A 24209-nucleotide genomic window follows, 5' to 3' on the forward strand; every position below is an offset into this window, starting at 1 on the left:
CCTTGGCTCAGTAAGAGAAAACTGATGAAATATCTTCTTTCTTAAGCAGAGATGGGAACTCTGGGTCCCTCCAAATACTGAAGGGCTGCAGTACTGTTAGGATGAACAGTTTCAAGATTTTCAGACTTGTAGCCTTTACTACAGCCTGAGGTCCATTGCTTCCACAGCACCATCCATGCTTAGAATTGAGCTTTAAATTCAAAGCTGCATAATATTTGTGACCTTACAGTATATTATCTTGTGTTTAAAATATAGCATATTTAATAAACAAGATGCCTCTGAAACAATGGTGCTAGAATCAGATAAGTACTGCTGAGTAAAGAGACGGTCTAATATTATTTACCTGGCAGAAGCTAAATTAATCAGCCTTCTAGATATGCCCAAGGGTGGGAGCACCTGAGTTGTCAAACAGTGAAGCCCATATCATTGCATTGCTGATGAAGAACAGCCAATTCTACATCCTTGTTCTTTGAAACTCTGATGGGAGAGGAATGCAGAGCAAGTATTCCTCTGGACTGCAGCAAGTTAGAAAATTCACAAATGAGAGCAGAGTAGTGCTTTTTTTTAGATAGTTGAATTTAAAATTCACTAAAAATGTTCTCTTTACATTATTTATCTATAAAATATTAATTTCAAGCTTCTCTCCAATTCTGATCAATCAGTCTGAATCCTGAAAGGCACCGATACAGATATGTATGATTAATTCCTAAATGCAAGTTTTGGAATTCTGTTTGCTAGCTGCTGCAGGGAATTGTCCTTTTGGTGCAGTGTCTGATTTGTATGCAAGGAGAAGTTCTCACTTTTTTTTTTTAGTTCTTTTTATATATATTTTTTAAAACCTGCATTTGTGAGGAGCTAAAAATAGAATCCCAGGGACTATCTTCGTTTGCTGATTGGTTCTCCAGCCATTTACACAGATAGTAAAGCATATGGTTTTCTGGCAATTTGTTTATCTGGCCACATTTATTAAAGGGAATGATGTTAGTTGCTAAACAGGTTTCAGAGTCAGCTCTAACACGGTATTATATCTATTCAAGTGTGCAAAGTGGAAAACTACCAGTACTTTGCACACTGTAGAATGCCTTGCATAGCTTCTGTGAGTTACTTAGTTTTGTACCTTTTTAGCTTTATATATGTTAACTTCAGCAAATGCTGAAATAAGAAATAACTGGGTAGGTGTGCATCCTGAATAATTTAATTTAATAATTTAATTTGTATACCGCCCTTCTCCCGAAGGACTCAGATATCAAATTAAGAATAGTATTTTATTAGAATAGACTCAGAATAGAATAGACTCAGAATATCAAATTAAGAGTAGTATTTTATTGCTTTTACAACATTGTACTACAGTGCTTCAAAAATTAGAGAACATCAGTAAAAAAGAAGATATGTGTGTTCTTTCCTTACAAACAGAAAGGATAAATAATTATCCTAGTATGTTTAACATTTCCACATTTCATTTAGGCCTGATAATGTTGTTGCTGCTATCTAAAAAACTGTATTAGAGGTTCCGTAATACTTACTCAATAAAATACATTTTTTGTCAAATTCCAATGCCTGGTCCTACTTAAAATATTGCTTTTGTTAGAAGGGTTAACTGCTAGGTGATGAGCTTTTGATATAACTATCATTGGACAATGAATAGTAGCCAGTGCTCAGAATGCTTTTTTTTTTAATAGGATAAAGCACGTACTGAAAGCTATCGTGACTTCATATATCTAAACCCACACATCTTTAGAGATAAGGTAAGTGAGCTGGCTTTAAAACTGTTAATGTATTTGTAGCATGTGATGCACTAAGGTAATAAAAGTCTCCTGGATTGGATTCCTTCTACAATTGGGATACTGAATCTTTTTGACAAGGCTTTGATTGAATATACTAAAGTCCTATTACATGGAGAGCATTATTCAGCTGCAGGAGGGTGCAGAATACTGATAAGAGAAATGCTGATCAGCATTGTCATTGTTCAGTGTGCTCTTGTGAGTATTCATTAATTTTGATGACAAGGTTTTGTCGAACCTTTTCTTGTTTGCTCTTCTTAAGTGGTAGCTGAAATAAGTGTGTGAACACTTACCATTCTAAAATCGTATCACAAGTGAATTTCTAACCTGTGTGTTGTATGATCAAAGTTTCATGAAGCCCCTGAGGTACTAGTTTCTGGAAAGAGTCCAGAGTCCAGTTCTGGTTTGAGTGAAATCCATATAAATAATTCCTTCCTGGTAAGTTTATAAAAAAATATCACTAGCAAGTTCTGCCTTTGTATGGGACTAAATCTGACTTCTGTGTGAAGAATTAAGGAGGAATTTCATGACAGTGAGAATAATTAATAGTGGAATGGTAGCTGTGCGTGATCCAACACTAGTGGCTTATAGGAGGAGACTGGACAGCCACTTGTCTGGAATGGTATAGGGCAGGGGTAGGCAACCTTGGCTCTTTTATGACTCGTGGACTTCAACTCCCAGAATTCCTGAGCCAGCATGGCTGGCTCAGGAATTCTGGGAGTTGAAGTCCACGAGTCATAAAAGAGTCAAGGTTGCCTACCCCTGGTATAGGGTGTCCTGCTTGGGCGGGGGTTGGACTATGGTAGAAGACCTTTAAGATCTCTTCCAACTCTGTTATTCTGTATTCTGTAAATTATGGAAGAAGAGGAAAGAAGAGGAAAGGAAGATCCAGTCAGTACATGCCATTGCATAGTCATATTAATATTCATATCATCCTTTGCCTCTGGAAGGATTGCTTCTTGATCAGAAATGCACATTTAGAAATTTCCTTCAACAAGAGTGTATCTTCTTCCATACATTACTTTATTTTCTGGAAGGAATTTTTACCTTGGAGGTTGCAGTTAACCTCTGGTAACAATATTCTGGGGAACTTTTCTTTAATTTAATTATGACTTTTTCTATTGAGCAAAGAGGAATATTAACCCTGATCTTGTGTGTGCCACTTCTATGATATAAGGAATAGTTTTTATTTTTGTCTTGGAGCTAGAGAACAGGCAGAAAACATCTCTGTATTTACATAATGAAGAATTCTTTATACCAATTCTTTATACCTTTATGCCAATTTTGTACCTTGACATTTATGGGAAACACTTGTAGCATTTCATTCATAATAAAAATATGTTGTCTTAAGGTCCAAAATGTTGAGTATATGCAGAAAAGCAGTTCTGCTTGTAGAAGGTAGTCCCATCGAATTCTTTCAATTTTTACTTTCTCCAGGCAAACATGGATTTCTAGAATGCTGGGAGGTACACTTCTAGCAGGTCTCTTTTGGTTCTTCGATTGAACCTACACTGTATATTTATTTTATTTATTTTATTAATTGTTATCCTGCCTTTATTCCTTTATAAATAACTCAAGGCAGCAAACATACCGGTACCTAATACTGCTTCCTACTCTTGTTTTCCCCACAATAACAACCCTGTGAGGTGAGACATGGATAACCATGGACATAGCAAGTGGAATAGGAGTTATCTGCTGTTATAGACCATTTTTTTGTTAACTTGGAACAAATATTGCTTTGCCTTGATATTATTCACAGGCAATTGCCTGTGCATGCTTAAATGGAGAAAGGCAACGATGGCTGGGAAATTCTGGGAGTTGAAGTCCACACATCTTAAAATGTGGTGGCAGTGGTTACAATGCAGTATTGCAGGCTAACTCTGCTATAGCCAGCAGTTTGATCCAAATTAGCTGAAGTTGACGGCCTTCCATCCTTCTGAAATTGGTAAAATTGAGGACCCGGGTTGTTGGAGGCAATATACTGACACTGTGAACTGCTCAGAGGAATACTGGAATAGTTATAGGACAACTATAGTCATAACTGATAATCTGGATTTTTTTAAAGACAACATTGCTTGAAAAATTGTTTTAGGAATCATTTACTCTAATTAAGGGCAGATAGGATATTGATTAGGATATAGTTTTCAACCTTTGGGCTTTTGAAAGTTTAATTTAGAATAATCAAAAATAGTGCTTGAAAAGGATGGGAAAACCCAGCAATAAATGTTTGTGGAAGAAAAATGCTGAGTTTGATTGTGGCAAAGACCACAAATTCGCAGGCAGATCATTCAAAAACAGGTACTTTCTTAATTTTTAACATGTTTCTGGCAAGTAAGTTGTTGGATCTGTGGGTTCTTGCTTAAAAAAATCTATAAGGTGGGATTGAAATCTGCTACTCTGCTTGATTATATATAATGGATATTATAAAATAGCTAACAATATTTCAAAATATTGCAGCATTTCTTCAGCTCCTAGTTGGTTTTATATTTTTGTTCAAATAGATTTTTTCTTTAATTTTATTTTCTTAAAACTGTCACTGCTCCAGCTTCTGTTAGTGTTGGGAAAGGCAAAGTACTAATTTTGAAAACTGTATTTAGACATGTATACTTATTATTTCTACAAAACTCTGTCTTGCTAGCATGGAAATGGATAGATTTATTAAAATAGCCTCAGTCCTTCGAATTGTTCATATTTTACTATGTTCACATCTTAACATAAGATTTGAATATGCCTTCCACGCTCCTGTGAATCTGCTGAATTTGTGTGTACTTAATTATAGTCGGTAGAATCTGGAGAAATTTATATATTTAAATGATTTATGTGGCAACTCATCTCACGATGGTTATTTTGGGTTGGCGTACAAAGGTTAACAGAACTACTATAACAGATAACCCAAATGCAGATTGTAGAGGCATTTGTAGAGATTCATCAAATGTACATGTATCATAAATCAGTGCCTCAATCATAATTATTCAGTGATTGAGGAAGTTGTAGAACTTAAGTATTTGTCTGCATGCAACTTCTCTTGTTCAGTGACATATTGAAAAGCAAAAGATAAGTCCATAGTGTTACAGGTCATCACCATCATGATCATTAGCATAATAAAGATGAAGGAAATACTTCATTTATAGCTTATATGGCTAGAGAGTTACCTGAAATTTCCATATATTAAAAAATTAAATAACTTAAGTCTACATAAGTACTTAATAAACACAGCACATTTCAAAAGCACCTCATTGTAGTGCGGAATGAGTTCATTTTAAAGTGAAAATCTTTTAATTTATTTCAAGAAATGGACAATTCTTACTGCCATGCCAACATCTAAAATATTCTTTGCAAAGGGGAGAGATGCATTTTCTCTATGGTTCTGCTGGTTGTCATATAGTTAATCTGTATAAATAAGAAGAAATATAATTGTGATGACATTTTCTTTACAGTTGGCATTTTTTTAAGATAATGAACAGATGTGAGATCTAGCTTTGCCAAAAAAAAAAAAAGGCAGGGGTCTGCTTCCATTCCATGTTGCTATGGTGGAAGCTCATTGTTTTAATTCCTTCTGATATGTATTTGGAACATCAGTCAGAGAAGCTTGACAAAAAAGTTTAGATACCATGGTGGCTAAAGTATAGGACACTAGCTGAGGGTTTCTTGGAGTTGAAGTCCACAAGTCATGAAAAGGCCAAGTTTGAAGACCCCTGGTATAGGAGATTTGCTTCTCAGTTACCTTAAGTTGCCTTTCAGTTGATATTAATATTATCCTTTTCAAGCCCATCTGCTACTTTGTCTGTTGGGTCCACAGTATTTTATCCAGATCTATTCATTTCGTAAAAGGGGCTATTTTGTTTTTTAATCGCTCTCTTTCTGTGCTAAAATTGCTTATTAGGAAAAGGAGCTTTGCACTTGTGGGTTTGATATTTGTCCCATTTGGCTGCTAGAGAAAGTTCAGGAATAGGAGTGCAGGATTTTGTAAATGCGTCCTGCAGGAAGGGGAGATATCAGTGTCGCTGAAGAGAGCATTTGATTGCCCCTCCTTAAAAGGGTTACTATGGACCCAGCTGAATTGAATAATTGCTGTCCAGCCTTTAACCTGTCTTTTGGAGAAAATTTATAGAGATGGTAGGATGTTAGCTATAAAACATCCCTGAAGAAACATTATCTGGGTCCTTTTCAGTCAGGGGTCATGCCTGGGGATGATGGAAAGTGCATTGGTCACACTTGCTGGCTTTTGACAGGGCTTAAAAATTCTGCTAGCTCTTGATACCACTTTGCTCCATGGGTTAAAGTACCAGACTAGAAAGCAGGAGACTGGGGGTTCAACTCCCACCTTAACCATTAAAGGTAGCTGCCTGACCTTGGGCCAGTCATACGCTCTCACCTCACATGGTTGGTGTTGTGGGGAAAATACAAGGAAGAAGTTACATTAGATATGTTTGCCATTTGCAGTCTTCTCTGCCAGCTTCCCCAGAAAGTCAGTGGAGGAGCCAGCAAGGACGTTGCCGCACAACTGAGATTCCCTCCTGGCAGGCAGGACTTTGAGAGCCAAAGGGTAGTTAGGGTTTGCATGTAGCTGATATCCCTTCCCCAAAAGAAAAAGGGCTGCTTGCTCTGGCAGGCTGCAGAAATGGGGAACAAATCTGATCTCTGTTCCTGCAGCCCTTCAGAGGCAGCCCTTTGTAGTTTCCCAAACAAATCCATTTCATATTTTCCTTTCTTCCTTGCAGACCATTCTCTTCATTTCTTCGGCTTAAAAAGTTATTTGCAAAACCTCTGGTTTTGTTTTTAGTTATGAACTAAGAATAAAATAAAGCCTCCTTCAGATTCTAGCTTTGTTAGGAGAATGATAAACCACGAATGATTCTACAGTAGGTTTTTGCTTTCTGACTTTTTATTGCCTGATTTCGCTGCTATTAGTGACAGAGACTAATGTGGAGCTTGCAGTGTTATTATCATGAAGCCAGAATTCTATCTGTGTTTTGTAATGGTGTTTTGATCAGTAAGAAACAGGCTCCTTGGCCAACTAGCAGATCCTACTGACCAACCCACCCCCTGATCTTTCCACCTTCATCTCCTTCTCTTTCTTCTCTCAAATCATTAATGTCCATTTCTTTTTCCTGATCTTTTCTTCCCACTTCTGCTCAAAATAACATTATTTTGGTCCACGTTCCAAACAAAACAGCACCACTGTTTCCCCTCCCCCCTTCCCCCCCCCAGAATGCAAATAAGCCTTCATTTGGATGTGTTCAAAGAGTGGTTAGACAACCATTTTCCTGGGATTCTTTAACTTGGATTCCCGTGCCGAGCAGGAAGTTGGCTTAAATGTGGTTCTAAGTGTTTCTTGCCTCTGGTCTATTGGCAAGCAATTTTGTTGAAGGCTGCCAGATGTTCTGGTACTGCTGGTTGTTGTGAATATCTCAGAATTGCAGCATGAGTTCAGAAGTGCCAGATGTTTTGTTCTGCATCTAAAGAGGGATGGGGTTTTTTTGTGGGCTGAGGAGACATACGCTTATAACAGTAAGATGGGTCCTAAACCTTGGCACCTTTTAAGACTTGTGGATTTCAACTCCCAAAATTCTTCAGCCAGCAAAGCTGACTGAGGAATTCTGGGAGGACCCCCCCGCAGTAAGACATTAAATGGTTTTTAATCAAGACTCTAAAACGCTGAAGACTTTCAGTGTATCTTTTAACAACTTCAGAATTTTCAAATTTTATATTTTAGAACTCATTTCTGTTCGAGAAAACATTAACACTGGGTATTCATAACTAGATTTTTGGTTACAGATATTATTTAGTAACATCATTCAATGTCTTCATCATTATTTTGTAACTATTATTCCATTGCAATAACTTGCTTTTTTTCCTTTGTATTTTGTTAGGTTGTCCTAGATGTTGGATGTGGCACTGGAATCCTTTCCATGTTTGCTGCCAAAGCAGGTGCAAAAAAGGTGATAGGAGTGGATCAATCTGAAATCATTTATCAAGCCATGGACATCATTAGGTAGGCACCCTTCACATATTTGTCTTCATTAAAATAAATGATAATGCTTAAAGAGAAGGGACTTTGAAGGGACTTTAGTCACATCAGACCTATTTTTGTTCCAAGACTAGGCACTAAATGGAAGCCAGATATTCTTGGGCTTCTAATAAAGACCTATGACCTGTAAGTAGGCCCTGTTTTACTTTTTTATTTTCTGCAGGATAAAATTATAACTATGCTGTTCAAAACAGTCAGTGTTATAAATGTTCGGGGAATAATCCTCCTATAATGCATCATTTTATTTGCAAGCAACCGGGAACAGAAGTACTTACTTTAAAAGGTTGGTTTATTTCTTTTTTGAAAGCAGTACTTCCCCACTACTGTCACTATGATTTTTACAGATAGGAAATAATTTGATTTATTATTTGAAAGAATATGTTAAGTCATCTATCAAAAGCAAAACGTCTGCTGTATGGAATATGGAATGAAGAAATGGTGGATGCTGTTTCCTTGTGTCAGTTTCAACTTATTTCTTGGGAAAAAGTGGGGTATCAGTATATTTGGCTGTATCTGTATTTTTGGTTTATTTTATATTTAACAGATGTTATCAAGTTTAAGACTGTCACAATCACTAAACTCTCAGCTGTTATAAGAATAAAATAGCTATTTAAAATACATTCTTGAAAAGTCTAAAACAACTATAAGACCAATTTTTAATAATTTATTATATATCAATCAAAAATCAGATTAAGCATTCTATCATTTCACATAGGGCCCCCAAATACTTACCGGTAAGTTTCCAAAATTTTCATAGTGTTTAAAGAGTGGTAACCAGTGTAATTTGCGTGGGGAGTTTTACTGAAAAACGTCAGTCCTCTCCCTTCATACTTTATGGCAGTGAGGGCAAACCTTTTAGAGACCGAGTGCCCAAACTGCAACCCAAAACCCACTTATGTATCGTCGGGTGCTGGGTGGGTATGGCCCATTGGGTGGATGTGGCCCATTGGATGGGCATGGCCAATTGGCTGGGTGTGGCTGCGGTGGTAACAGCAGACTGGGTGGGGCTAAAAAGTTCAATCAATCAGTTCCAACTGCGAGATCTTTTTTTTCCCGTGAGAAGTTGAAATTGATTGATTGATTGAACCTTTTTTTTGCACACAGTGGTGGAGACCTAAAGCGAAAAGGTTTTATAAAACACAGCTGAAGGCTTAGGACTGGGGCGACGGCACGTGTGCCCACAGAGAGGGCTCTGCGTGCCCGCTGTGGTATGCATGTCATAGGTTCGCCACCACGGCTTTATGGAACTGAGGGATCACATGTAGTTTCTCTCAAGATGCACATGTTGGGCAAGTCAGTTCTGGTTTGAGAAAATCTTGCAGCTGACTCATTACCAAAACACATAACAGTGATGGAACGATAGGAGTTTATAGGCTATGATGAACACTTTAAATTGCACTGAGAATCTCATAGGAAGCTGATAAAAGTGAACAGACACATATATTTGCCTTCATTTGTGAGGTACCAGTATACAGGTAGTTCTCGAGTTACGAGTGTAATGGAGCCTGCCCATTCCACTTGTTACAAGTGTAATGGAGCCTGCCCATTCCACTCGTAACTTGAAAACTTGTAGAGTGAATCTTCTGCCTCGAACGAGATCACTCCCTTGCTTATTAAAACGTACGCGGTGGGGATTACCTGTAGTACATAAAGGGAGTGAATACTTGACTGACATCTCCACCTGCATAAATTAGAACTGCCTGATAAAGGTAGAAATGGTAAAACAGTGCCCCTAGTTTGCCAACTTCAGAAGCAGTCTAGAAGAATACCATGGTCAATTGTATCAAGGCCAACGAGACCTCTAAAAGACTATTCTACCTCTATCCAGGTCCCAACAGAGGTCAACCACAAAAGTGATAAGTGCTGTCTCACTTTGACACAAGTCTAAATTAATCTCTCTTTAGAGTGCTGTCACAATGACTCCAGTCTCAGTAACCTTTCCAAGACAATGAAGGTTAGAAACAAGATAACAATTATTAAAAATTGCTAGGTTCAGGAAGAAGCAGGCCATAGAGAACTAGATGACCTTGGAGAAGGAATATAGCAATTGACCAAATACTAATTAAGCCCAAGAGAGGAAGAAAATATTAAAAAGAAACTTACCGTAAGTTGAAGGGCAAACTGCATCTTCTTTCAGAGTTGCAATTGCAAATATAGTATATCCTCCAAAAATGAAGCACTGATCATCTCCTGGAGTCGACTGTTGCCCCTCTCCTGCTCTCTGAAAGAGATGGGGGGGGGGGGCACATGGATCCAAACCGTAGATGGCTGAGGACATATTAAAGAGAACCATATTACTTCTTTACACTCCAGTAGCCAAAATGAATCCCAGGTGAAATGACAAAATACTATCCCAGTCACACACATTGAACTCTGCCTACGAAGAGTCGAGATGGGTGGATTTGAGTGACTTTACGCGCACAGAGCTGCACCCTCATTGCAGCAACCAGGTAGGAGTCTATGCGAGGCCCTGTTCCCGAAGCACTACCCTAAACAATGCCACTGCCTGTCAGTGCATTGAAAGAGGAAAAAAGTGTGTGCTTCTCCTGTTTTATTGCCACAGTGGAGGCTTGAATTTGAGTTTGGTTCTCCATACTTGGCCAAGTTAGCTTCTTGTCTTCCTTCACTAGTGCGTCAATCGTGATATATTGTTTCCATCTCCTGGAGCTTCTCGGTAGACAAAAGACACATCTCAAGGTGATCTATACAAAGAGAGACCACTCAGGAGCAATTTCATCAAGGGGCCAGGCCACCTCTATGTTAGCAAGCAGCCAGGCACTCAATGGAACTGCTGGTAAGATTGTTGGGAACCTCCTCAAATATTGGTGGAATCCATTTGGATTTCATTTGTTTCATTTCAACTGGTGTTTGGGGAGTATCTAAGATTAGACCTAATGCCCAGGGAAGCCCAGAATTAAATGAGAAAATCAGATATTAATTTCAACAATAATGTTACTCTTGATTGGATAAGATCAGAGACAAATATGAGTTTGCTTATCTGGGACATAAAAATCTAATAGTCAAATGTGCTTTAACCAAATATTCACAATTTCTGAACCTAGTGGAATACACCAAAGTGTTCTGTAAGTTTTTTATAAAAAGAATTATATTCAGACACTTACTTTCACAAAATGATTTTTAATCTGTTGATAAATGGACGTTTTAAACCAGTCCTTTCCATAAATGACACAACTAAGTTTTAGTAAAGTAACTGATGTTTCTAGTGTTTGTGAAAACAATCATCCTAGTTAACTGCAGTATTTTAGCTGAAGCATGATGGTGGAATATCAATTTCCTTTATGGATATCCTATTTTTTCACATTTTAAATTAAAATATGTGCAAGGAAACTCAGGATTAAATTACTCAAGATTAATAGCACTTTCTCTGAAGCACAACTTATCAATCTTTCTTTCTTATGCCATTGTCATGACAGCTAATACTAGACAGGGCAGTGTAATTATTCACACCACTGGGATTTATTTATCTACCACAATGATTATCTATATTCTTTCTTAAACATTTATTATAGTACAATCACCTTACGTCTGATGTGCAACAGAAGTCAGTAACCTCATTACAATTTTAGTATTTTAGAGGATAAACAGCAATGAAAAGCTTCATGAACTCAGTAATTCCATACTAACCATAAAATATTAACCAAATTAGGATTCGCTGGCAATATTTACATTGAAAATAATTGCTGGCATCCAATCAAGAGTTAAACTTGAGTTAAAATGTAATTCATTTGGCATAATTGTAACAGCAGACCAATTGATTTGCAACATACAAGCGCATTTTGAAATCATCTGTTGATTTTTGGAAGCTTCTAATTGGTGGGATGTATAAAATCAAATAAGAGATGTGAATACTTATTGAGGCTGTTCAAAGCATTTGAAAGAAGCGCAAAATACATTAACGCAAATTAATGTTAGTCTCTTCACAGCATTAAGGCAGCCTTTGGAATGTTTATGTAGTTGTTTTTCCCCTAGCTGTTTTTATATACAGATTCTTGCATAGTCCTTCATGTCTCTGGCATTCCAATTACTTGGGCATATATATGCATACCTATGCATATTTGAAATAACTACATAAGTTTCCTAAGGATGTGACTTTTAATGTTTTGAGAAGGGGTGCTTCATATTAACAAACTATGCAAAAAAGCCCTTTCTGAATGCTTTACAAACTCTTAACACTTCCAGATACAAACCTACCAGTACTTGATAGAAGAGAATATCTGTAGCTCAGGGTTGAACTGTGAAAGGTCTTTGGTGCTCTGTAAACTTGGTGGTACACTGATGATATTATGTAATTTGATAATGAACAATCTGCAAAAAAACAAACAAACAACCCGCCAAGTTCAGAGAGCACCAGGGACCCCACACTACAGTATTCGCTTTTTCATTTTTCCTTTACATTTGTATAAGTAGCTTACATTTTCCATTACATATTTTCTTTCTGAAAATAAATTAAAATAAATAAATTTGCATCTAAGTCTTGGAGAAGAATAAGCAGTGTTATATAAATAAATGATTGCACATCTCAGATAATGATTTTGTAATGCTGTTACAAGGCTTATGGAAGCAGTACTCACTTCCCTAAACTATTGAAAAACATCCTTGAGACTCGGAAGGCTAAAAGCACTGCAGCTATCTTGAAGAAATGCTAGCATTTCCCTAGGATGTCTTCTTCTATTGTTCATCAATACCTTTTTTTCCTTAGGAGAAAATCAGAGGCATATGATCCCAAGCAAATATTTGAAAATGAAGTAGCTGATTTTCTATTGAACTTAAAATCCTGCTAGCCAATGTTAGTAACAAGTAGGGGAGGGTCTGTTTGTGGATCCCCATAGGTCAATCCAAAACATCCATTCTCTTAATGTCTCATAAGCAAAACTTGCTAGGTTCTTCAGTACCGTGTTCCGTGGCATCTCACTTAAAACCGTACAAGGGTTTTCTATGCAAGTATGATTTGCAATTCTTGAGTACAGACTGTGTAGCTGTACTAGCAAAAAATATTTGTGGAACAGTTCTCTGTTATTACAAGTACTTGTTAATAGTACTGTTGGTGTGCTTTCAGGTAAAACATAATTAGAAAACATACAACATGCCCTTGCCCTTTGCTTTGCAGGATCAATGGACTTGAAGATAGTATTCATTTGATCAAAGGAAGAATTGAAGAAGTTGATATACCTGTTGAAAAAGTAGATGTTATCATATCTGAATGGATGGTAAGAATATGCCTTGCATAAATATGGAGCCATAATTTCAAATGTGCTAAAATATTATGTGGCAAATGGCCATATTTTTATTTATTGTAACTATTGTGTTCTGGTTCTAAAATGACAGGAAATAATTTGTCCCAGCAATGACACAATAACTTCGGTTTGAAATCTTTTAGGCTAGTATTTCACCATGATTTATCATAGCCATCAAGTGGCATTTAAAAGACCTAGAAGAAACTATACATGCAGATATGTGAATTTATTTGTATGTAGATAGAATTCAGAATGACAGAATTGGAAGGGGCCTTGGGGGTCTTCTAGTCCAACCCCTCCTGCTCAAGAAGGAGACCCTATGCCTTTCCAGACAAGTGGCTGTCCAGTCTCTTCTTAAAAACTTCAAAGTACCCGAATACTTTGATGAGCGTTCAAAGCTATAGTGGCACTGCAAAAAGGGAGCTTTTTTAGAAGCTGAACAAAATTGCTAGTGTATATTGCTAGTAGGACATTGCTAGTGAGACAATATTGATATTGATAAATCAAATGAGCAGACTTCAGACAGAATTGTACTTCTGTTTCTTTGAGGTATAGAATTTTAAGAGGAAATTATGTTTAAAACTAATTAGAGTAATTTTACAAATAGTAAGCTGTGAAATGAAATCAGCTGTGCAGCATGCTGGTGCTAGGCTTTCAGAATATTCATTTTACTTATAAAGGGAGACAATTCACTCAGCACATGCCCTTGGGAGAAGCACATGAGCGTGTTTTTTTTCACATCTTGATGATGGAAATGTTGCTACAAGAAGGAATTAGACTGTGTTAAATCCATGGGCAGAATTTTCCTTCTCACATATGAGGATCACTTTCTTGCAGTCAGTGCTAGATGCACACATAGACACACATGGGCACACATGTGTAGGCACATGTACGTATATATCTGCATAAATACAAATCTGAAACAAACCAGCAGCATCCTCTGCTGCTTCTTATCCAGAGTACTTTGCATAGCTGTTACAGAGAAAGTTGTGCGATTAAGGTGTTCACTAACCAATGATCAGGACATGGTAGAACAGGCAATGGACCAGGAGCATTACTAGGTTTGGGCTGACTTTGAAAAAGGTGGCAGGTTGTTGTTTTTTTTTAGCTAACCTCTGCCCCCCATCCCATCCTGGTCTTATCAGTAGGTAGTGATAGTGTATAATAGTTCTGGTTCTGGTTCCAGCATCCCTGTGGTTCCTCAGCCGAATGTTGGGCGAAGAATCTACAACAGTGATTTGTCTGTGCCTCTGGCCTAGAAGCATTATAGCTCATGAATATATGAATAGCAATAACTGGTCACATTTGCCATTTGTTTCTTTTATCAAGTGTAGGTGGTAAATTGCTGGAGGAAAAAAATCCCTGCAAATGAAGGGATGTTGACAGATGTAGGCCACAACTGATGTTTGCCCAGTCCTGATAGACACTATGCAGGAATCTGAGAAAAATAATGTGGTGTGGAAAGACTATAGAAGACATCTCTTGCGAATCACTGGATCAGTGGAATCACAGTGATCAGTGGAATCACTGAAGAAATTGTGTTGAAATCCACCCGTGCGGTATGAGGAAATGAGTCCCAAGAAGGATAATGAACAGAGTAATTAGAAAATAGAAGATGTATAGAAAATGAATGTCCAGAAAACTAAAGTTAATTGTCTTAGAGTGTTCTTAAATAGTTTTTTACATGGCTTAAAAATGACAATGAAAGTTATCTATCTCTTAAATATCAAACGTAGCATAGCATCAAAATGTATAAGACAGTATAAGATATAATAATAATAATAATAATAATAATAATAATAATAATAATAATAATAATGCCAAACATGTTTTGAAAGCAGAATGAAAGATAATTATAACTGAGTTGAATTAAGCCTAGAGCTTTTTCCAAGTTTTGAATCCGCTAGCTTAGAATAATCAGGGGTTTTTTTTGAAGGAGGATTCAGTTTGGACCTAAAGCCTTTAAAAAAACATTTCAGTGCTGTGTTTCACATCCCCACAACAATTTTATTTGAAGCAAACTTGAAATTGCAAACTTGCTATCTAGAGATAAAATTGACCCATCACAAGACCTATTGACCACAAGAAGCCCTTATAAACAGAAGAAAACTGATACTGACATGCCCTAAAACCCGCTGAAGATTTTATCTAGCCTGGTAATGAAACCTTTGAAAACCAACCCACAAGCTCAGAGACCGGGCCTTCACTCTCATAAAATTGCATGCAGGAGCATTTTTTTAAAATTCAACATCCAGAATTATTCTAATTGTTTATTTCTGTTTGTCTGAATCTTGATGTACGGATATGCTTCTGTCACCCAGCTATGCCAGTATATCTCACAAAGCCCTTATATCTTTATTCTATTTGCTATAAGCACTAACAAATATTTTTAACAGTTGAAACACTTCTATCATATGCAATAATAAAATAGCCTTTCTTTGTTCATCTAAGAAAAAGCAAGTCAGTTGTATGTCTTCATTTGGTTGCTACTTTCCATCATTAGCATTCTGCTCACAAATCTGTGCAGTACAGAATACTTCGCTTTAATTAATTTTGAATTAATAATGCAACTTTTTTTTTAATTTTTTTTTAAAATTTACACCTTGTCCATGTAGAAGCAGGAGAGTCTCCAAGCATCATAGACCAAAAATGTCAGGTATAATTCTCTTTCCAGATGGCACCCCTACAGGTGAGGCAGCAGCCTGTGAAATTACATTCTAAATTACAGCAGAGATTAGCACCACACATAGAGCAAAACATTTTGAGATTGTTGATGAATGACTTGATTCAGTATGATGGACAACCCCTTAGCAGCTTACAGGATGTGATAATCCATAAGGGAGCTTGGATGGTTGAGGTAAAAACTGCAGTATGAGCCTGGAAAATACCAGAAGAGAACAGTTGAGTTCTAAAAAAAAAAATACCAGTTATTTTATCGGTGGTCTGCCTTTTTAGCATGACTGAGAAAGGTAATGATGTATTAATGCAATAATTGGTTGCTTCCAGTGATGGCTTTGTCCTAGCAGAAAACCTTTCTCCCTCCCAGGGGTGTAATACTCAATTTTCATTATACCTTTCCATGCTGTGTGACACATTTTTTGTGGAGGATTCCTTGATTTTCAAAACAGCCTTCATGTACGTGTGGGGGGAGGGAGTGCAGTGCGGAAGGAGGAACAGCAGACATCTTGGGTCTCCTTGTGCAGAGAGAAATGCTCCATAGAGATACAAAAGGTACTGTTGGATGCAAATATACATATGTCCTGCTATAAAAAACCTGCTTGCCATTTGTCCCTAGGGCTGTTGTTTTTGCAAACAGCAGCTAGAGAAAGAGAGAGAGAGCTGTTCAGTAGGAAACTGATGAAAGCTTTCCATCAGAAGCACTTTCTGGATCAAGCTGTTCTGGCTGCTATTTTTCTCCAAAATAAAATTGCTATCTTAACCTTGCTTATTTAACCCTCAGTTCTAAATAAAGTTGAGCCTTCTTATCAGTAGAAAAATCGCCTCTTTCTCACTGCTGTGTACCTTTTTTTTAGAGAATAGATTTTCTATCCTTTTGCAGATGCTGAGATTCAAACCTACTTTTCCGGCTACGCACAGTTAGTTTGCGTTCTGAGAATAAAATATTATTGGCTGTTAGGTATAATTATGATCTGGTGTTCAGCCTTTTGAGAGAAGCCCAGTCCTAACCCTCCTTTGCTTTCCAGGATATTGCTAAGGAGGAATTCAGAAACTTTTAATTTCCTTTGTACATTAAACCAATTTAATCCAGGCAAACTGTGATTAAACTTTTGATTTGTAGTTTATCAGTACATTAACTTAAGTTTCATATGACACACTGTGCTGTTATTCTAAAATAAAAGCCCAAATTTACAGTTTCTTCTTTGCAGCCATGTTGAAGAAGTGGGAATGGGCTGGGAACTAAGAGCATGTACATGGCCTAAAGGAAGCTATGTTTCTTAATACAAAGCTATTCTTTTTATCCTATATATATAATCAGTCTCAGGTCTTGAGGTTATTCTTTACATTTTATATGCATGCCTCCAAACCAGCACAATTTGTTGAGCTTCTCTATAATTTCCAGTGGGAACCATTCCATGGTAAGGGGCCTGCACCCTTCTCTATTAAACATAGTTTTAAGTGGGCAACATTTAGCTACTACCATCCCTGTGCCTAAGCATTCCTGCCTCTATGGTGGTTTTGTAGCAGGAACTGGGTGAGTTTTCTTTTTGGCTTGTATGACATTTGTGGTTGACTTTTGCTGGATTTGAGAGCTGAAGTTTTTATTATTATTTTATTATGCCCCTTTATGTACAAAAAGAGAGGTGCTCTTCAGAGATTTCATTAGTCACATTTTGTACATATTGATACTAATAATCAATTAAAGTTAAATCTGTGGCCTCTTCCTTTAGGAATTGTGAAATGCTTAATGAAAGAAATTGCTATAGCAGGGTGTAAATGGCAGTACTAATAGGAAAAGAATGAAAGAGCTGCTGGACTATTCTTCAGAATACTTATTTCCAAAAACAAAGTTTATAAATGCTACTGTAGAGCTTGCTAAAACTGGTGCATAATTTTACACAATCTTCTATTTATTTATTTTCCTTTTTGTCAATTTGCAGGGCTATTTCCTCCTCTTTGAGTCTATGCTGGATTCAGTCATTTATGCAAGGGACAAATATCTGGCCAAAGGAGGCTCAGGTTAGTCTGATTAAATAAATAGTTCAACTATGGAGAAAACTAGATTCTGCTATGCATGACCAAGAACTTTATTTTCTGAAATGAATCATCTTTCCATTAAGAGTAGCAGATAATCATTTCATAGTACAAATAATGCAAAAGCAATTTAACAGGATATTTGGATGTTAAATGAAATACTATTTTCAGGAATTCTTTGTCTTTTTAAAAATAATTATGTGTGTGTGTGTGTGTGTGTATGTGTCTGTCCATGTTTTTGCTGTCATAGCAGAATTTTTTCATCATCTACAACACCCTCTTTCTCTCCCCCCCCAAAAAAAATGTTCAGGGACAGATTGAGCATGGTACTTGAGAGAAGAGCAAATCTGTTCTATTGATACATGCCATGTTGGTGGACAAAAAGATTTGAATACTACCCAGTGGAATTCTTTAAGTTTACAGGAAGAGGAGAGCTAACAATGTAATCTGGATATGAGGTTTAAGGAAGAAGTAGGGAACTATTTGAAACTAGAGGTTCTAGTGTCTAGCATAGAAACAGTTTATCACAGCTTGGTTTTGTGTTATGTTTTCCCTTTTAGTAAAACCCAATTTTCATGTGTAGAATAGAGTAGAATTCTTTATTGGCCAAGTGTGATTGGACACACAAAGAATTTGTCTCTGCTACATAAGCTCTTAGTGTACATACAGTGTACAATCAACAAGTGATAAATCATCATGATCATAATCATAATAGAATCATAAGATACAGCACTCAGTGATAGTCATAAGATACTAAATAAAAACAATCAGCTTAAACCATAAGGTACAAACAATAAAGTGATAGTTAGAAAGGAATAGGTAATAGGAAAAATGAGAAGGATAATAGTAATACAGCCCTACTACATGGTCTAATATGCTAGGACGTGAGACAGTGTTATGGGAATTAGCTGTTTGGCAGACTGATGGCATGTTTTTGTGTCTAGTTATTTCGGCATGCAATGCCCTATAGTGTCGACTTGAAAGAAGAAGTTGAAACAGTTTATGTCCAGGATGTGAGAGGTCTGAGGATATTTTCACAGCCCTCTTTCTGGGTCATGCAGTATACAGGTCCTCAATGGAAAGCAGGCTGGTAGCCGTTGTTTTTTCTGCACTCCTGTCTAACTCCGTTGAAGTTTGTGTCTGTCCTGTTTGGTTGCTGTGCCAAACCAGACAGCTAGAGAGGTACAAATGATAGATTCAGTAATTCCTCTGTAGAACTGTATTAGTAGCTCCTTGGGCAGTCTGAGCTTTCTGAGTTGACGCAGGAAGAACATTCTTTGTTGTTTTTTTAGTGTAGTGACATTTTTACCCCATCGGTTGTTAATGTCTATGGAGCTTCTCAGTCATCCAGGTCATGGTTGTCCCAAAAGTACTTTTTCAAGAGGCAACTGGACTTTCTTGTTTTTCTTTGAAGACGTTTCGCTTTTCATCCAAGAATCTTTTTCAAAGCTGAAGAAGCTTCTTGGATGAGAAGGGAAACGTCTTCAAAGAAAAACAAGAAAGTCCAGTTGCGTCTTGAAAAAGCACCTTTGGGACATCAGTTGTTAATATAAAAGCAGAGACACCCTCCCTTCTTTTTTATTGGATGTTTAGGCAATCCTGTCTGTCCTCTGTATCTTAAATCCTGGGATATGCAAACTGCTATCATTAATCAAATCATTTGGCCAGGTTTCAGAGGGCTGCCGAGTTGTAAAAATCAGACTTGCATCTGTTTAAGAGGAGTATGTTTAAGAGAGTAACAGAATCACAGAGTTGGAAAGGACCTTTGGAGGTTTTCTGGTCCAATCCTCTGCTCAGGTGGGAAACCCTACAACATTTCAGACAATTAGATGTCCAATCTATTCTTAAAAACCTCCAGTGTTGAAGCACCCATAGCTTCTGGAGTAAGCAGGAGAAATACCTGTATTCTGATTTATTTTATATCTGGAATTGTGTGCTTATGTTTGTATGCCACCCACTGAAAAACAAAATATATTGTTATGGTATTTAATCATTATGGTTTTCTATCTGTTCCAATGATGTGGAAGCTGAGGTGAAAGCACTACTTCTGAGGGAATAGGTCTGTGACAGGAAATTCTTCTAAACTCATGCCTATGAAGCTTCTTAATTATCCAGGTCATGGTTGCCCCAAAGATCCTTTTTCCAAAAGACAACTGGACTTTGAAAATGTTTTGCATCTCATCCAAGAAGTTCTTCAGTTCTAAACTCATGACTATTGCTCAATGGTCAGATGGGGGAATGCCCAGAAGGATTTTTGACCTGCTTCAGTTTAAGCCATACTTGTAGCATGACCTTGCTGCAGTGATTCATGTCCCCATCACTACTCATTCGGGCTGCTGCAATGCAGTGGGACTGCCTTTGAAGACTACTCAAAAACTGCATTTGCTTCAAATTGCAGGGATCTGTGTGCTATCTGGCAGATTTTGTCAGAATCAGAGAATATAAATATTGCAGGCAATCCAGCATTGGTTTTCCCTAGGTTTATTGGTCCAATTCACCTGCTGGTTTTAGCCTATAAACTCTTTATGACTTGGCACCTAGGTATCTTCAGGGCTACCGTCTGGGACCAAGGTTGCATGTTTGGAATGTTTATCATAAGAGATGAGTGGGGCTAAGGCCAGGAAGCAATTGTTTTCAGTAATAGTGGCGGTTCTCTAGAAGCCACTCCTTCTGGAGGTGAAACTGACTCCATCTGTAATAGCCTTCCAGATTCAAATGTAATTGTTCCAGTTGGCTTTAGGGGTGAATTATTTGTAGCTTAAATGCTGATGTAAGCATGTTTTAATTTTATTAAACATCAAGAATTGTTGAGATGTGGTGGTTTATAAATTTAATTAAAATAATTTACAGTAAGCTAATAGCTATTAGAATTCTGGCTTATCACTCTGTGTATGTATGGCCTTAAAATTTATCCCCCGTGCATTTTTACTCCTCCTTCTCATTTACAGAGTTTATATTGAGGAACATCTCATTTTGGCTCTTTGAAATAGAATAGGAAGTGTTGAGTTTTCAGTGTTTGCTGAATCACTTACTAACTGTGTGCACAGCTGGATGACTTAATTAAAAATAGTGCTTAACCAAGGGAAAATATATAGGCTATTTTTGAGACAAACTGCAGTATTTAAAGCACCGTGAAAGAGTTGGCCTAGTATCTAGTATTAGAGAGCCAAATTGGTATGGCATTCGTTGCATTTTGCTAAAATAACGTACAAGTTTGTTTATTATTGTAGTATATTAATGTGTATGTAGTTTTGCTGAAAAAAATGTTTCTAACTAGCATTCTTTTCTTTTAACATTATTATTAAAAGGTTGAAAACTGATATTTGACCTACAACTCCAATTATTTAAACAGTGCAAGGATATTAAACTATTCATGGGAGACCTAAGTATCCATTAATGATGGATATATGATGTGGAGTCACAAATTATTTTTTCCCAGGGACCACTGGAAAAGCCATACTTTTAAGGCTTTTCTTAAAAGACATAGGTCATAGCTGTGCAGATATGGCTAAAATATAATTGGTGAGTTATTAATTGAAAATAAATGAAAGGACTTAATTATAATCTATGTTTCTCATTCCCAATAGAAAATAACATTAATAATACTTTGGTTGATTGTTAACATAATTTGACAGGATTTCAAATAGAATGATTTTGTTTTTAAACATATGGAATTTGTGTTCTTCTGCCAACTGGTTTAGAAAGTTAACAGAAGCCTTATTCATAGCTTTTCATATTTTTATGTATAAAACAGCTAGCTGGTAGGATTCAAAGATCAGATGAATCTTCCCATTTCAGTGCTATGTGTGATGTGTTCTTGCATTGTGTGCAGTAGTAAACATCAGAACCTGTGAATTCAAGATATCCTATATTATTTCTAGAGTGGACTTTTTAAAGAGTTAGGCTGTAAGTCCAATAACCATTGCACCAGATAGAAGAAAGAAGGTTTTTAATGAGCATGTTTTGATATAGTGAAATCTGTCATAATCCATGGAACTATGTAGTTTTGTGATACATGTGATAGCTTGATCAAACATATGCAGGGACTGGGTGTTTCTTTTCCTTTATATGAAATTTCTTCCCCAAGATGTCAACAGAGATACCTTCAAAGTGAGAAGAACAATAACTTACAGATAATTTTGAAATGGCAAATATGGTATAGTTTCTGCAACAATGACATTGCTTTGAGGATGGAGTTTTTAAAATTAATTAACTGCCAAATCTGTATGAGTTGATAAGATATTTATCAACTACCCTTGAGCATTTTAGTGCCAATAGTGTAACTGCACAGTTCATTTAGCAGGGATTTAGGTATTTGTAATGGGTGAACTTTTGCCAATTGCTTTGGAACAATTGTCCTACTTTCTTTATTATGCCAAATGCTTTCCAGGAGGCAAAGATGATTTATATTTCAGTCTTTCTAGAAAGGAGATAGTCTGATTTAATTGAGAAGTTAAAGCTGTGGTACTCCAGACTATTCAGATTTCATTCAAAATTGAGTGGCATAATAGACATTTTAAATGGCCATCTGAATTTCAATTCACTGCAGCAATTTAACCATATAGATCAATAGGATATATAATAGGAGTCTCAAATCATCTTCAGGGTAGACATTTCTGTCTTGAAAATTTCACTGTCTTGGCAGAGATATTTGCAATATGAGCCATTGAACCCTTACTTTAAGGAAGTGTTGTTACCTGACACTCTAAGCTGTTCACTGTCAACAGTGTTAAGTTGTGCATTTGTCTATGCCTAAATTGTGTATCTTATTTATTATTTATTATGCCAATTTGTATGCCTCCCAACCATAAAGCTCAAGGCAGTTTAGGATAAAATACAATTTAAAAGCTCCCACTGCAATTGGTAAGTGTATGTGTTTAGAATTGCTAGACTGAGTACAGGGAGAAGAAAAAAAAGCTTTCATCTTGCAGTTTAAACTGTTTATCAGCTAAGGCTTTGGAGGAACAGAGTGTTCTCAGTGGAATGCAATGTGGTTAATTTGCTTGTCAACTGAAGCTAAGACAGTGAAGCTCTAATGCTTCTGACCTTAATAAGCTTCTTAGTAAAAAGTATTAAAAAAGCAGAAGTGATTCCTTACGCTAAAATTCTTTCAAACACTAAGAAGACAAGCCTACTGTAGTCCCAGTCTGTCTTAGAACCAAAACAGTAAGGGAGTAAATTAAGGTCAGTGGTGGACTAGGAAAGTGCTACATTTCATCACTAATGTAGATTTTAAAGGCAAGTGGCAGAGAAACGTATTATCCCTCCTGTAATATTTTTAGTTCCAAGTGTAATAAAATGTCCGTGTGGCATTATACCTAACATTTTTTATTTATTTATTTATTTATTGGATTTCTTATGGCTGCCCACTTCAGTATACTCTGGACATTTACAAAATTCAAATACACAGAACAATTTCAAAAACATAAAAGCAAAATGGACAGCCTGGACTAAAAACAGCCAAAACAATAAAAACACAACAAACACCTAAGCCCAGGTTTGGAGACAGAGCCAGGTCTTAAGGGCTGTTTGGAATCCTAGAACAGTAAGGTAAAGGTAAAGGTTCCCCCGCACATGCGTGCTAGTTGTTTCCCACTCTAGGGGCCGGTGCTCATCTCCGTTTCAAAGCCGAAGAGCCAGCGCTTGTCCGAGGACGTCTCCGTGGTCATGTGGCCGGCATGACTAGACGCCAAAGGCGCATGGAACGCTGTTACCTTCCCACCATAGTGGTCCCTATTTTCCTACTTGCATTTTTACGTGCTTTCGAACTGCTAGATTGGCAGAAGCTGGGACGAGTAACAGGCGCTCACTCTGTTACGCGGCACTCGGGATTCGACCCACCAAACTGCCGACCTTCTGATCGACAAGCTCAGCGTCCTAACCCACTGAGCCACCGCGTCCCTATCTAGAAGAGTAAGTGCTGCCTAAATCTCTATTCCAGAGGGTGGGTACAGCAACAGAGAAAGGCATGCTTCCTCAGTTCCAGGACAGAAGGAACCGCTGCCCAATGTACTGGGCGGGCAGAAACAATTGGAGGTAGATAATCCCTCAGATCAGGGTCCCCAACACCCGGGCCGGGGCCCAGTACCAGGTGGTGGCCCGTTCAGAACTGGGCTACACAAGCAGTGGGCGAACGCACACGTAGCTTCACTTGCGCGAGTGGCAGGTGCTCACGTTCATGCGGGAAACTTCATTTGTGCAAGCGGTGTGCCACTCTCACAGAACCATCCCCTCTTCCCCCCCTCCCCCTCCACCTGGCCACCAAGCCAGAAAGGTTGGAGACCGCTGGCTCAGATAACCAACTGTGTGCCCTGAAGGACTTAACAGGTACCAACCAACCCTTTGATTGCCCCCCCCCACCCCACAAGGTCATTGGCAAACAGTTCAAAAGCACTATCCCGGATACTTTTCCTTCTTAAGCAACTGCTT

At 37.5% G+C, this 24209-nt stretch overlaps 1 protein-coding gene across 2 annotated transcripts in view; it reads left to right on the top strand.

The window, feature by feature from the left end:
* Positions 1-24209, top strand: part of PRMT3 (protein arginine methyltransferase 3) — a 75241-nt gene that overhangs the window by 12048 nt on the left and 38984 nt on the right. For both annotated transcript variants that reach the window (XM_081332344.1, XM_081332343.1), the window contains 4 exons: positions 1680-1745; positions 7655-7776; positions 12941-13040; positions 17687-17765. In XM_081332344.1, the coding sequence (XP_081188470.1) occupies positions 1680-1745; positions 7655-7776; positions 12941-13040; positions 17687-17765 (367 nt within the window). The remainder of the gene's footprint in view (positions 1-1679; positions 1746-7654; positions 7777-12940; positions 13041-17686; positions 17766-24209) is intronic.

This window comes from Vipera berus (genome assembly GCF_964194415.1).
Source record: "Vipera berus genome assembly, chromosome: 1".
NCBI classification, from domain to species: domain Eukaryota; kingdom Metazoa; phylum Chordata; class Lepidosauria; order Squamata; family Viperidae; genus Vipera; species Vipera berus.